Source organism: Ipomoea nil, unplaced genomic scaffold (genome assembly GCF_001879475.1).
Source record: "Ipomoea nil cultivar Tokyo-kokei standard unplaced genomic scaffold, Asagao_1.1 scaffold3377, whole genome shotgun sequence".
NCBI lineage: Eukaryota > Viridiplantae > Streptophyta > Magnoliopsida > Solanales > Convolvulaceae > Ipomoea > Ipomoea nil.
In genome coordinates this window covers 2215352-2230672 of record NW_017619805.1, presented here as the reverse complement: position 1 = coordinate 2230672, position 15321 = coordinate 2215352, and the positions used below count along the sequence as shown (strand labels likewise).

Here is a 15321-nt window from a genome sequence, read left to right as displayed (position 1 = left end):
CGCGAAGCTTCTACAACAGCAACACTGTTACCAACAAGACAACAACCAAGCAAACAACTTTAAACAACACTCAACTCGCCGTGCATCCTAAGATTCCTAAGCCTAAACACTTAGATTCTTACGGTCACCTTAAGGTCTCAAACCACACTTAGCCACGTAGAAGTCTAGACTCTATCATCCTAGGCTCAAACATAGGCTCTAATACCATAATAAGCATTGTGACACCCCGCAAATCTAAATTCTATTTAAGAATTAATTAAGTAATTAATCCTAATCTAAATTATGAATTATTCTTTAAATTTCTGAAAATTCATTAGTCGGGGACTAGTATTTGACTAGTCAACCAAAGTCAAAGTGTTGTACCTAAAGCTTTGAGGATAGTTCCCTTGTCCCCTTACACTTCCTCATTTTAGTAAGGGTAATGAAGACATTTCACCTCATGTTAGTATTGCAAGCCAACCTAGAAGACACCCTTCATTCTTTCCCTTACACTTTCTAAACATGAGCTCCCCCTTCTCTCTAAAAGTTAGATAGCTTTTCTTCCAAGCCAAGTAGAAGCTTTACAAAATATTCAAAGTTTGTCTCCAAGATTCCACCTTTCCTACCCTTGAGCATCTAGGAGGGTAAGATCTATGTTCTTTTTGTGTTTTTAGTATTTTCTAAGGTGTCTATTCTTAAAGATGAAATCATTATGATTTTTTGGTGTGTTCTTGAAGTGGGTGTTGAAGGTGAACCTTGTTAGGGTCTTTGGGAAGTGTTTTAAGTGAAGAATTTTTCTACAAGAGGTAACCCATGCTCAACAAAATCTATTTTGCTTACCTATATGATGATTTCTTGGATTCTACATGTGATTTTGCAATGAAATGTGAGTGTTGATGCATTGTCTTGTGAAAATGCATATCTAGAGCTTGTTATTAGGGTTCATGTATGCCATTGCTTGGCTATTCCTTTGATTCAAGTCATTTTGTTGTATTTGGTGAGATTTGGCATGTTTCGGACTTGAATTTGAGCTTGGAGTTGAAAATCCCCGAATGGATTATTTTGGTACAGGGTGTGTACCCGCGGGGTACAAGCCAGTGGGACGAAGGCTCCCGCGGGCGGAACCACGGGTGGAGGTTCACCCGTGGCTCCACCCGCAGGTACGTGTGTGGTGATGTTTGGGGATTGGTTCCCCGTGATTCTTTTGACTTGGTAATTGATGTTTTGACTTCCCGATGTTTTTTTGTTGGGCTTTTTGAGTTTCATCTTGATGTTTCGTATGACTAGAACTATATGGTAGGATTCCATGTAGGTTTTGGTGTCTTGAATCGTGCTATGTGTCCAACATTGTGATTCGTTGAACCATGATGAGTCTTGTATGTTCCTCGGAACTATGTTTGGTTTAACCGTTTGATAATCATGCTAGTTTGATGTTGAAATGCTAGCGTGTGTGGGTTGTTCTTTCCTATTGTGGATGATGACTTGTGTTAATCATTGTTGTTGTCGGACTGTGATCCTTTCCTTGATTGAGTATGGTTTCATATCTTCGTTGTGATCCGTTGATTGATTCCTATGATGATGATGTGTGTGTTGGCTGTACCTGGATTGCACAATTAATGGTATGGGACATTAGTCACCAAGGTACGGTGGTGGTCCTCGTGGTGGCCATGACGTGATTATGGAGTTGTGAACTTGGCTATAGGCTCATGTGTGCGGCGTGGGCTTCAGGCCGTGTGAATTGAACGGTACCCTCGTGTACTATGAAATTAGTGGTTGTTGATTTGGTGGGTATAGGTGGGGAACGACGGTTCCCAGAGGCATAAGGTTGGACTTGTATGTACAGTGGTCCTTGAGGTAATGGTTGGAACTAGCTATAAGGTTGGGGGTAGCCATAAGGTTGGAACCGGGCATATGGATGGATTGTGATAATTGTTACATGAAGTGTCATTGTAGCATGAAGTGCCAATGTGTGTGATTGCGTATCCTCTTTCGTTGTGTATGTTGTGTGGTATTCTACTTTGTGATCAGTAGAATACACCTCAGGTTGTACTTGTTGTTGTAGTCTTTGCCTTGATGTTTCTGCTTTGTGATTAATAGATTACATCCTAGGTGGTGTTGAGTTATTTTGTCGTGTCTTGTCTTGACGTGTTGGGATGTGATCCCCTTGTTCTTTGAGAGTGGAATAGAGTCTGTGTTGTTGACTTCTGTCTTTGGGTTTGAACCGTTATATACAGTATCCCGTTTCGCAAATGATTTTGTATATACTATCTATCTATGTATGATATTTAACATGTATTGGTGGGTTACCAGCATCATTCGCTGACCGAGCGTCGTCCCATTTATTTATGTGCTTTTCAGGTTCCGAGTAGTTGGCGAGCGCGGTAGTAATGAGTAGTTTAGTCTCCCATACTGTGTTAGATGTGTTTTGGGCCTGCGTGCCCCTTATGTTGAACAATGTTTACACTGTTTACTTTAGTTTTGCCTATGCGTTCACTAGGATGTGAGCGTGACATAGCACTCCCTTTTTCTGGATTATATATATACTAGACTACCGCTGTGCTTTGCTTATGTTTTGTGATTAGATATCTTGCAAATTTAAGTTTTGAAATGGCATGAAAATCGGGGGTGTTACAGTTGGTATCAAAGCCTAGGTTTGAGCCTAGGATGATAGGGTCTAGACTTCTAAGTGGTTAAGTGTGGTTTGAGACCCTAAGCGACCGTAAGAATCTAAGGGGGGTGTATTCAATCATGACTTTTATAGAGTTTTAAATACTTTTAAAATGATAGATTTTAATAAACTCTGATTGACTTTCATAGAGTCGTTCAAAACTTTTTAATACTTTATAAGACTCTATAAAAGTCTATATAAAAAACATTCATAGACTTTTATCAACTTTTTATTTTAAAAAGTCTACAAAAGTCATTAAAATTCTAAATTGAATACATCTTTACAAACTTTCAATGATTTTGATTCTTATCATTTATAATTTTTTTACAAAACATTTATAATATATCATAAAATTCTTCTTATTATATAGTTTTTCACCCACATTAACATTCTCAGCATTATTATTTTTATCCATAGTATGCTGAGACTTATATGCTAATTACTTATATATATATTATTAATAAACATCAACAAAAAAAAAAACTACTTTATTCGAAATTCATAACAATATTGAACAATAAAATTTATAATAAAAGAATTGATCAAATAAAATTTTTAAAAATATAATTATAAGTTGCATAAAATAAAAAAAATAAAAATCTAATATTAATAATATATATATATATATATATATATATATATATAAATTATACTTGATATATTGCTAGGCATCACGTAAATAACTATTATTTGCAATAGCAATTTGAGATTGTGAACAACAACAAGGTGTTACTGTTTGCAACCTCAAATTGTTATTACAAACAGTAGTTCGTTATTCGTAGTAACCTATTGTTAAAAAAAAAAAAGAAAAATATATATTACGAATATAAACATAAAAAGAATAAAAAATCAAAATATATAAGTATTTATATGAATATTATGAAACATATACTAAAATTTGACGATGAAAAATTTGCTTTGTTCATGTATTTAGGGAGAACTAGAGAAAATTAGGGATAAAAAATTCATAGAAAAAATAAAAATCAATATAAACAATCAATAATAAAGTAAAAATAATATTATTTCGAATTTTTAGAGGAAGATATTGTAAAGTGTAGGAGAGGGAGAAAAATTGGTAGAGGTTAGGTATGAGGAAAATATAGGATAATAAAGAAAAAAAAATAATTTTACTAAATTTAGATAGGTTTATAAAGTTTAAATAGGGAGAAAAAATAGAGTTTAAATAGAGAGAGAAAACATTCAAAGTTGCTAGAAAGAAAATTTTGAAATCTTGGGGTTGATGGTTGGATTTTAACTATTTATATTTGAGAAGGAAAAGTCTACAAAAGTCCTAAAATTAAAAAGTCTACAAAAATTCATAACTTTTTGAATACCACATGACTTTTAAAGACTTTTTAAAAGTCTTAATTGAATATCGCACGACTTTTAAAGACTCTTTAAAAATCTTGATTTAATACCGCTTGACTTTTAAAGACTCTCTAAAAGTTTAAATTGAATACCTCCAAACTTTTAAAGTTCATAAAAGTCTTTAAAACTCTATGAAAGTCATGATTGAATACACCCCCCTAAGTGTTTAGGCTTAGGACTTATAGGACGCGCGGTGAGGTTGTGAGTTCTTTTATCGTTTCCCGTTGTGTTTGTCTGTGCTTTGTTTTCCTTTTAGCTTTGGTTCTCTTTAGTTAAGGCACCAGGTAAGGGTGCGGGCCCTAAGTCTTTCCCGTTATCGTGATGTTGCTGTAGAAGTCAAGGATGGTACCATCGAGACGTCGTGCAAGGTTTTCAGAAGCAGCCACCAACGAACAGTTAGCTCAAAGCCTTCATCAGCTGACGCAGATCACCCGGACGCTGAGTGACGCCCTCCCAACATCAACCACCCTCTTTAGAATGGGAATCGCGACGTAGTGCGCCATGTTTCAAGTCTCCGTCCCCCGATCTTCGCTGGTGAAGAAGATCCCACAGTGCTGGACGAGTGGATCCGGATGTTTGACAAGATCTTAGAAGTTGTGGTATGCCCGGAGAATCGCAAGGTGGAGTTGGCTATGTTCTACCTTTGGCAAGAAGCGGACTCGTGGTGGATGATTGAGAGGCCAGCTTGTAGAAAAGATCCGGAGTTCAGTTGGGAAAACCTTAAGGTTAAGTTACGTGAGCGGTTATATCCTGCGCTTGTCAAGGAGGCCTACCTTTGTGCAACCGACCCCTACCGAGTTCAGCAAATTCAGATAGGAATCTGGGAAAACCGCAAGAGAAAGCTTGATGAAAGTGTTACACCTGCGGTTAGGAGTTTGATGGCTACCGATGCCGAATCAACAAGGAGTTTTCAAAGAGATGGCTCTAAGAGAGGTAAGTCTCCCCGGCCAATCCGGAAGATCAAGGCTAAGGGAAGGCGCTCCGTTTGCAAGAAGTGTGGAAGTGCCACCCCGGCGTGGACTGTCTTGGGAAACCAGTTGAGTGCTTTGCTTGTGGCAAAAAGGGTCACCGGTCCTTTGAGTGCAGGTCTAAGATGAAGACTTCAGCAGACTCGAAACCAGTTGGTAGTGAGAGACCCTGGTCGGGAAGTAAGCCTTGAAGTGGAAGCAACAATGGACCAAGTGGAAGTAGCATCCAGGACCTGTGTACGAAGTCGGGACCTCGGTTAAGCAAGATCCACAGTTGTGAGACAGATGCAAGTGGGAACGGTTGAAGTAAGTTCTTGTACCCTTTGTTTCACCTTCCTTTGTCTTTGTGCCCTTCCTTGCGTGTTAGTTTCGGGCGTTAGCTTGTTCGAGAGTCACCCTTGACCCTCTTTAATCTTTTCTTTCCGCTAGATGAACCCAATCACCCTTTTTGTAAGTGAACCTTTTCTTCCGAACCTCGTCCTTGCTTTCTATCTAACCCGTTTGTGCAAGACGGCGGTACCATCAGTTTATGAAGAAATCCGGCAAGGTCTAAGAGTTAAGCCGCGTCCAAGTCGTGGTAGAGAGTCTTCAGTTTGACAAGTACAGGGATGGAAGCGTCTACCGTAGAAGTCGCCTAAAGTCGAGAATCCTTAACCCTCTTTGAGCAGTTTTTCTCTCCTCTTCTTGTCAAACCAAATGTCTTTTTCTGAGCGATCTATCCTATCTCCTCGAATCTCGTTCTTGTTTTCTTCTTGATTCGACTCAGTTCAAGGTTGCAACCTCATCTTTCCTAAGTTGTGACTTTGAAAATCTTGATTCCCTTTCTAATCAACGTTATCCTTGAGCTTAAACAGGATACCCTTCGTAGGGAAATTCTTTTCAACTTCCTTAAACCCCGTTTTGATTACTTACTCCATAAGTTGTAACCTCGTTTACAATTATCTTCTTCTTAATCAACATGGTCCTCGAATTGTTGAACCTAAACTCTCACCTTGATCTTCCCCTTTGAATTGAACCCCGTTCTTGTATTCCCCGCTTCTAACGATTCTGTGCAAGGTGGCAACCTTATTTCCTAAGTTGCAACTTTGATGACTTTGATCCTACTCCTAAGTAACGTGGTCCTTGAGTTTGAACCCAAACCTTTCGCTTTAATCCTTTCTGTTGAACCGAATCCCTTCTTGTGAGCCTTTTTTCCCCTGAGTTACCTTTCTCCTTTGTTATCGTTCCTGTTTTGGACCTTTCATCCAAATCGAAGCCTTGAAGTTTTCAAGCGTTGCCTTGTTGTGAGTTGTGTTGTGTGCTAATGCAAGTGTTAAGTCGGTAGCTTGCATCGAGTTCACCCTAGAGCTGGAGAGAAGGACATCCAACTCGTGTTTTGGATCTAGCAGTTGAAGCTTTTGTCGGAAGTGACGGATCAAGTTCACGCAGATGCCGAGCTCAAGTGAAGTAGTGGGAGTACCTTGTTTCCTTTGGTTGAAGAAGTCAGCAGAGATCGGTTGAAGATGCAACCCTGGTTCCGTGATCCCGAATGATCTAGTTTAGGGTTCTTGTGGTGTCAGTTTCTGTTTGTGGCTTGTTCCTTAGCTGAGCCGTCTCGTTTTGAGTAGATCGTTGGCTAGTTTTGAGCAGGAGTTAGGCTCGGTGTGAAGTTAGCTTTCCTTTCCAGTAAATCTTTTATCTATCACCTTATCTTTCTTTCTTGTCCTACCTTTGTGAACCCTCAACCTATCTCTAAGTCTTGTCTCTCGTTTTGTTAACCGACGATTTTGGTGTTGAACTTCATTGTGACCAAACCTATCTATCTTACCACCTTACTTTAAACCCTTGCTTTCTCTAACTTTGGTTAGTTGGCAAGCACCTTTATTGCTTAAAACCTCGTTTGCAACTCATCTTTTAAGCTTTGTCACCCGTTTCGCATGACAAACGTTTTGTTGTGGTAACTCCTTTCTTCCCTCGTTTGCTGTTGCCGCTCTGTTGTTGTCGCTTTTCGGCTATGCTTAGTTGTTCTCTCTTGTTTGCCGTCGTTGTTAGCTTGTAGTTTGGGTAGTTGGTTTAGTTGCTTCGCTTTTATGAAGACACAGTTTGTTGCCGTCCATCAAAGGTTAGATCAGATTGAGGCCAGCTCAAGCCGAAGAGGAGATGATGGCGAGGAGTCCGAAGAAGGCACTGATGAATCAGAGAGCGAGTCGTTCTAGCGCTGTGTTGTGGTAACCTCGTTCACCCTTCCTTAGCTTGCGGTTTTCTTCTTGGTTGTTGCCCCGTTTGCTAGTTGCTTGTTGTTTGCTTTGTATGTTCGTTCTTGCTTGCTTGATTAGCTGAGAAGTTAGTTTTGTGGTTTGCCTTAGGTGTTAATAGTTTAGAACCGTGGTGTTGGCTAGAGGTTTAGAGGTTGTTTTGGCCTAGAGTTTGATATGCTCATCATCTCAATTGGTGATGCATTCAATCCTTGCTATGTTATGATTCCTTACTTGTTTTGGTATCCTTTGAACTCTTTAAATTTTGACCGAAAAGGATGTTCTTGACAATCTTGTCACATTGTTATTTCTTTTTACCGTGTTGCTTTGATTCGTCGTACCCAAGCTTCGGGGACGAAGCATCTTTTAAGAGGGAGATGATGTGACACCCCTCAAATCTAAATTCTCTTTAAGGATCAATTAAGTAATTAATCCTAATCTAATTGATGAATTATTCTTTAAATTCCTGAAAGTTAAATAGTCGGGGACTAGTATTTGACTAGTCAACCAAAGTCAAAGTGTTGTACCTAAAGCTTTGAGGATAGTTCCGTTGTTCCCTTACACTTCCTCATTTTAGTAAGGGTAATGAAGACATTTCACCGCATGTTAGTGTGGCAAGCTAACCTAGAAGACACCCTTCATTCTTTCCCTTACACTTTCTAAACATGAGCTCCCCCTTCTCTCTAAAAGTTAGATAGCTTTTCTTCCAAGCCAAGTAGAAGCTTTGCAAAATCTTCAAAGTTTGTCTCCAAGATTCCACCTTTCCTACTCTTGAGCATCTAGGAGGGTAAGATCTATGTTCTTTTTGTGTTTTTAGTATTTTCTAAGCTGTCTTTTCTTAAAGATGAAATCTTTATGATCTTTTGGTGTGTTCTTGAAGTGGGTGTTGAAGGTGAACCTTGTTAGGGTCTTTGGGAAGTTTTCTAAGTGAAGAATTTGTCTACAAGAGGTAACCCATGCTCTACAAAATCTATTTTGCTTACCTATATGATGATTTCTTTCTTGGGTTCTACATGTGATTTTTCTATGAAATGTGAGTGTTGATGCATTGTCTTGTGAAAATGCATATCTAGAGCTTGTTATTAGGGTTCATGTATGCCATTGCTTGGCTATTCCTTTGATTCAAGTCATTTTGTTATATTTGGTGAGATTTGGCATGTTTTGGACTTGAATTTGAGCTTGGAGTTGAAAATCTCCGAAGGGATTATTTTGGTACAGGGTGTGTACCCGCGAACGGAACGGCGGGCGGGGCACCACCCGCCGCCCCACCCGTGGGGTACAAGCTAGTGGGACGAAGGTTCCCGCGGGCGGAACCACGGGTGGAGGTCCACCCGTGGCTCCACCCGCGGTTACGTGTGTGGTGATGTTTAGGGATTGGTTCCCCGTGATTCTTTTGACTCGGTAATTGATGTTTTGACTTTCCGATGTTCTTTTGTTGGGCTTTTTTAGTGTCATCTTGATGTTTCGTATGTCTAGAACTATATGGTAAGATTCCATATAGGTTTTGGTGTCTTGAATCGTGCTAAGTGTTCAACTTTGTTATTCGTTGAACCATGATGAGTCTTGTATGTTCCTCAGAACTATGTTTGGTTTAACTGTTTGATAATCATGCTAGTTTGATGTTGAAATGCTAGCGTATGTGGGTTGTTCTTTCCTATTATGGATGGTGACTTGTGTTAATCATTGTTTTTGTCGGACTGTGATCCTTTCCTTGATTGAGTATGGTTTCATACTTCGTTGTGATCTGTTGATTGATTCCTATGATGATGATGTGTGTGTTGGCTGTACCTGGATTGCACGATTAATGGAATGGGACATTAGTCACCAAGGTACGGCGGTGGTCCTCGTGGTGGCCATGACGTGATTATGGAGTTGTGAACTGGGGTATAGGCTCATGTGTGCGGCGTGGGCTTCAGGTCGTGTGAATTGAACGGTACCCTCGTGTACTATGAAATCGGTGGTTGTTGATTTGGTGGGAATAGGTGGGGAACGAAGGTTCCCGGAGGCATAAGGTTGGACTTGTATGTACAGGGGTCTTGGAGGTAATGGTTGGAACTAGTTATAAGGTAGGGGGTAGCCATAAGGTTAGAACCGGGCATAAGGATGGATTGTGATAATTGTTACATGAAGTGTCATTGTAGCATGAAATGCCAATGTGTGTGATTGCGTATCCTCTTTCGTTGTGTACGTCGAGTGGTATTCTACTTTGTGATCAGTAGAATACACCTCAGGTTGTAGTTGTTGTTGTAGTCTTTGTGTTGATGTTTTTGCTTTATGATTAGTAGATTACATCCTAGGCGGTGTTGAGTAGTTTTGTCGTGTCTTGTCTTGACGTGTTGGGATGTGATCCCCTTGTTCTTTGAGAGTGGAATTGAGTCTGTGTTGTTGACTTCTATCTTTGGTTTTGAACTGTTATATTCAGTATCCCGTTTCACAAATGATTTTGTATATACTATATATCTATGTATGATATTTCACATGTATTGGTGGGTTACCAATATCATACGCTGACCGGGCGTCGTCCCATTTATTTATGTGCTTTTCAGGTTCCGAGTAGTTAGTGAGCGCGGTAGTAATGACTAGTTTAGTCTCCCAGAATGTGGTAGATGTGTTTTGGGCCTGCGTGCCCCTTATGTTGAACAATGTTTAGACCGTTGACTTTAGTTTTGCCTATGCGTTCACTAGGATGTGAGCATGGCATAGCACTCCCTTTTTTCTGGATTATATATATACTAGACTTCCGTTGTGCTTTGCTTATGTTTTGTGATTAGATATCTTGCAAATTTAAGTTTTGAAATGGCAAGAAAATCGGGGGTATTACACGCATAAACAGCGGAAGTCTAACTATATATAACAGATTTAAAACGAAGAGTGTTATGCCACGCTCACACCAAGGTGAACGCATAGGCGTAAACAACATCAACATAATCAGTCTCCAAAGGACAAGGTCAAACAATCCATAAGTCTAAAATCTAACATAGGAGGCACACAGGCCAAAACAAACTACAAGGTCTGAGGGATCTACACTATCCATCACTAGATCGCGCTCACCTCTACTCGGGACCTGAAAGAAACACATAAATAGAATGGGACGACGCCCGGTCAGCGAATGATGCTGGAAACCCACCAATACATGTGAAATATCATACATAGATAGGATATATACAAAATCATTTCGAAATGGAGTACAGTATATATATGTTCAAACCAAGGATAGAAGTCAATCACAAGACTAAATACTCTCACAACAAGGATAAGGGAACACATCCCAAGACAACAAGAAGTGACAACGACACACAAGAACGGCTCAAGGCGTATTCTACCATCACTCAGTAGAACATCACCTGACATGCATAACACAAGAGAATAAGGGACACACAATGGCAAGACATGTCTTCGCGACATCACTCGTCACGAATATAGAATTACACAACGGCAACACATGCCATCGTGACATCACCCATCACGAATTGATATGCCTTCCTTATGCCCGGTTCCAACCTTATGGCTACCCCCAACCATATAGCTAGTTCCATCATTTACCTCCAGGACCCCTGTACTTCTGAGTCCAACCTTTTCCCTCCTGGGACCGTCGTCGACCAACGACCACCAACAATTCCACCAATTCATGGGATACGAGGGTACCGATCAGACACTTTGGCAACACATGCCTACCAAGAAAACGTGAACCCATCACTCATGTGACACCCCGTAATCCAAATTCAGTTAAGGGATTAATTAAGTAATTAATCCTAAACCAATTGGTAATTTAATTCTTTAAATTCCTGAAAATTCAATAGTCGGGGACTAGTAATTGACTAGTCAACCCAAAGTCAAGGTTGTACCTTAAGCTTTGTGAGTAGTTCCCTTGTCCCCTTACACCTCTTCATTTTAGTAAGGGTATTCATGACATTTCACTTTGTGTTAGTAATGCAAGCTAACCTAGTAGACACTCCTCATTCTTTCTCCTTACACTTCCCAAACTTGAGCTCTCCCTTCTCTCTAAAAGTTAGATAGCTTTTCTTCCAAGCCAAGTTGGAGCTTTATCAAGTCTTCAAAGGTTGTCTCCGAGATTCTACCTTTCATACATTTGAGCATCTAGGAGGGTAAGATCTATGTTCATCTTGTGTTTTTAGTGTTTTCTAAGGTGTCTTTTCTTAAAGATAGAATCTTTATGATCTTTTGGTGTGTTCTTGAAGTGGGTTTGGAAGGTGAGCCTTAGTGGGAGCTTGGTGAAGTGTTAAGTGAAGGTTTTTGTCTACAAGAGGTAACCCATGCTCTACAAAATCTATTTTGCTTACCTATATAATGATTTATTAGATTCTACATGTGTAGGAATCCATGTAGGTTTTGGTGTCTAGAACTATATGGTAGGAATCCATGTAGGTTTTGGTGTCCTGAATCGTGCTAAGTGTTCAACATTGTGTTTCGTTGAACCGTGATGAGTCTTGTGTGTTCTTCAGAACTATGTTTGGTTTACCCGTTTGATAAGCATGCTATTTCGATCTTTAAATGCTAGCATGTGTGTTGTTTGTACCTTCCTATCGTTGATGATAACTTGTGTTATTCATCGTTGTTGTTGATTGGACCGTGTTCAAATCCTTGATTGAGTATGGTTTCGTATCTTCGTTGTGATCCGTTTATTGATTCCTGTTGAGGTGTGATGTGTATGTGGCTGTACCTGGATTGCACAATTTCGGTTTATGGGGCCTTAATCACCAAGGTTCGGCAGTGGTCCTCGTGGTGGCCATGACGTGATTATGGAGTTTGTGACCAGTGTGTCGGGTTCACGTATTTCTTGGGAGGCGTGTGTCGCCGTGTGTGTGATCGGTACCCTCGTGTACTATGAATTGGTGGTCTTGTTGGTGGTTGTTGGTGGGGGACGACGGTCCCAGGAGGGAAAAGGTTGGACATGGTTGTACAGGGGTCCTGGAGGTAAAGGTTAGAACTAGACATAAGGTTGGGGGTAGCCATAAGGTTGGAACCAGGCATAAGGAAGGCATATCAATTCGTGATGAGTGATGTCACGAAGGCTTGTGTAGCCGTTGTTGTGAGTTTCTCATCTTGTGACGTGTGTAGTCACAAAGGCATGTGTTTCCTAGGCATGTGTTGTCATTGGGTGTGTTCTTATTCTCTTGTGTTATGCATGTCGGGTGTTAATCTACTGTGTGATGGTTGATTATACCTTGAGCCATTCTTGTGAGTCGTTGTATCTCGTGTGGTCTTGGGATGTGTTCCCTTATCTTGTTGTGAGTGCTTAGAGTTTTGTGTTGACTTCTGCTCTTGGTTTTGAACATATATATATGTATATTCCGTTTCGCAAATGACTTTACATACGTATATCCTATCTATGTATGATATTTCACATGTATTGGTGGGTTACCAGCATTATTCGCTGATCGGGCGTCGTCCTATCTTTTATGTGTTTCTTTCAGGTGATGTGTAGACGTGAGCGCGGTCAAGAACCTGCTAGTGTAGTTCCCATGTCTTTTGTTGTTATGGCTTGTGTGCCAAGGATAGACTTTAGTACTTTGGTTATGTATGGATTTTAGATTATTAATCATGTAGATGTTGGTCTGTGCATTCACCTCTGGGTGAGCTTGGCATAGCACCCTTTCGTTTCCAGTTTATATAATCCTTTTCAGTCTTCCGCTGTGTTTGATGTTTTGATTAGTTAACTGCAGGTTTAAGGCTTAATTTAGCAAGGAAATTAGGGGGTGTTACAGTTGGTATCAGAGCCTAGGTTTGGGCCTAGGTTGTTAAAGTCTAGACTTCTAAGTGGCTAAGTCTGGTTTGAGACCTTAAAGTGACCTTAAGAATCTAAGTGTTAGGCTTAGGACTTTAGGTTGCGCGGTGAGTTGAGCATTTTTTGCTTGTTTGTTGTCTTTTTGGTAACTGTGTTGTTGTTGTAGAATCTTTGCGATGTCTCCTCGTCCACGTGCGCGTACCCCGGAGACCCCGACGAATGAGAAGCTTGCCCAGAACCTGCAGCAGTTGACGTAGACGATGCAGACTCTTAGCGAGGCGTTGCTGAACAACAACCACCCCGTGCCACCTCCTCAACCTGCTGGGCACAGGGACATGGGTCGTTTGGTGTCGGGTCACAGACCACCGACCTTCGCGGGTGAAGAAGACCCGGTAGTTTTGGAGGAATGGATGAGAGTGTTCGATAAGATCTTCTCGGTGGTGGGTTGTCCTGAAGAGCGGAGGGTAGAGCTGGCAACGTTCTACTTCTGTCATGAGGCGGATCTGTGGTGGATTCATGAGGGTCTGGCCTATCTTGAGGAGCCTGAGTTCGATTGGTCTGCGCGTAAGGATAGGATGCGCGAGAGGTTTTATCCGGCACACGTGCGAGCCGCGATGTACGAGGAGTTCCTCCATCTACAACAAGGATCTCTGTTAGTGGTCGAGTACCACAAGAAGTTTCTGGAGTTGGCGCGCTTTGCTCGGATGCTCGTGCCTACGGAGCTCTCTAAGGTTGAGAAATTCGTTGCTGGTCTGAATTATGAGGCACGAAAGGCCTTGACCGTGAGTAGGCCGAGTTCTTTGAAGGATGCATATCTGAGTGCCGCGGATCTGTATCGTGTTCAGCAGCTTCAACGAGGGTCTTATGAGCTTGCTAGAAAGATGACCGAGAGTGGAAGCTCTTCCACCTTTCGCAGCTTCCAAGTTAAGAATGCATCATCTCCAACCCAAAGACCCAACCGGATGGAGCAAGGAAATCAAGCCAAGGCGTTCCCTTGTCGTAGATGTGGGAAGGTGCATGTGGGACAAGTTTGTCATAGCCAGGCGTTTAAGTGCTTTCGTTGCGGAGAAAGGGGTCATAAGGTCGCCGAGTGCCGCCAGCAAGCCAATCAGAGGGCGTTGCCACCACCCCCAGGAGCCGGAGGAGCCGCAGGTAGTAGCTCGAGCTGTGGAGCAGCCGGTGCCAGGCCATCGGGGAGAGTCTTCGTGATGGGGCGTTCGCAGGCGGAGACCGAGGGTTTAATGGAGGAGGAGCTAGCAGGTAATCCTTTTCTAGCCTACCCTTGTCTTTAGAACGCATCTTGTTCCTTGTTGCCTTGTGTGTTGTCTTGTGTTTCTTCGTCGTCTACTTGAGTTGCTTTGCTATCCTTGCCATGTTTTTCCCTTGATAAATAATTCTTTTGGATTTAAGTGTAAGCCTTTCTTGATGAATGATTCTCTTAGTCTTATGAGCGAGTCTCGTTGTGGAGTTAGTTGTTTATTCTTGAAATGAGGCATGCTTGGGTTAATTCCGTAATCTTTGCACTTGGATATTCGCATGCTTGGGTTAATTCCGCAATCTTTGCACTTGGAAATTCTAGCAACCTTTCCTTTAAGAACCACCTAAATTGCTTCAAATATTCTTTGAATTTGGGAATAGGAAATCCATACAAAACCCTTTCTTGTGTGGCCTAAAAGTCAAGTTAAATATTTATTTGTAAGCCTTAAGTTTCAAACCCGAGTATACTCTTTGCCAAACCAACCCCTAAACCACTTGAGCTGATTATCTTTCTTGGAACATACCCAATTTAAATTAAATCTAAACCATAAATTTCCACTTTACACAAATTCCCAAATTAAATCATCTTCTTTCCCAAATTTTTCCCCAAATCCCTAAATTCCCAAACCTTCTCTTTCTCTTCTTTCTACCCGTGTGCAGCCGAATGAACCCCCCAACCCGCTACCCCCCCTTTCCACCTGTCACCACCTGCCACCGCCGGACCGCCGCCGTCGCTTGCCGGAGTTTCCCCGCCGAGCAGTCACGTCGCCGGTAGCCGAGAAGAGCAGCGAGAAAGAGAGAGAGAGAGCCGTCGAGAGAGAGAAGAAGAAGTGGAAAGTTGTGGGCTTCTTTTGTTGAGCTTTGGGTCATCTCCTATCATGCCTAGAAGGTTATGTTTGGCAAGAAAAGCGGAATGGGTGGATACCCATTACCTCGTTCTTGAAGGTAAAGCTTTCGACCCGGAATCTTTCTCTAGTTCTTTGTTGGATATGCTTAGATATCTAGGGTTGCTTAATGGGTTTCTCGCCATAAGGGCCGAGACATACCAAAGTTTGGTTAAGGAATTTTATCGCCACATGGTTGTGACAAAGGATGGTGATA

General features: G+C 41.3%; 1 protein-coding gene across 1 annotated transcript; it reads left to right on the top strand.

The window, feature by feature from the left end:
* Positions 1 to 13298: 13298 nt before the first annotated feature.
* On the top strand, positions 13299 to 14378 carry LOC109170904. Its single transcript, XM_019320042.1, has 3 exons — positions 13299 to 13615; positions 13754 to 14223; positions 14374 to 14378. Exons 1-3 carry the CDS (start codon positions 13299 to 13301, stop codon positions 14376 to 14378), a joined length of 792 nt encoding a protein of 263 aa, XP_019175587.1.
* Positions 14379 to 15321: the final 943 nt, after the last annotated feature.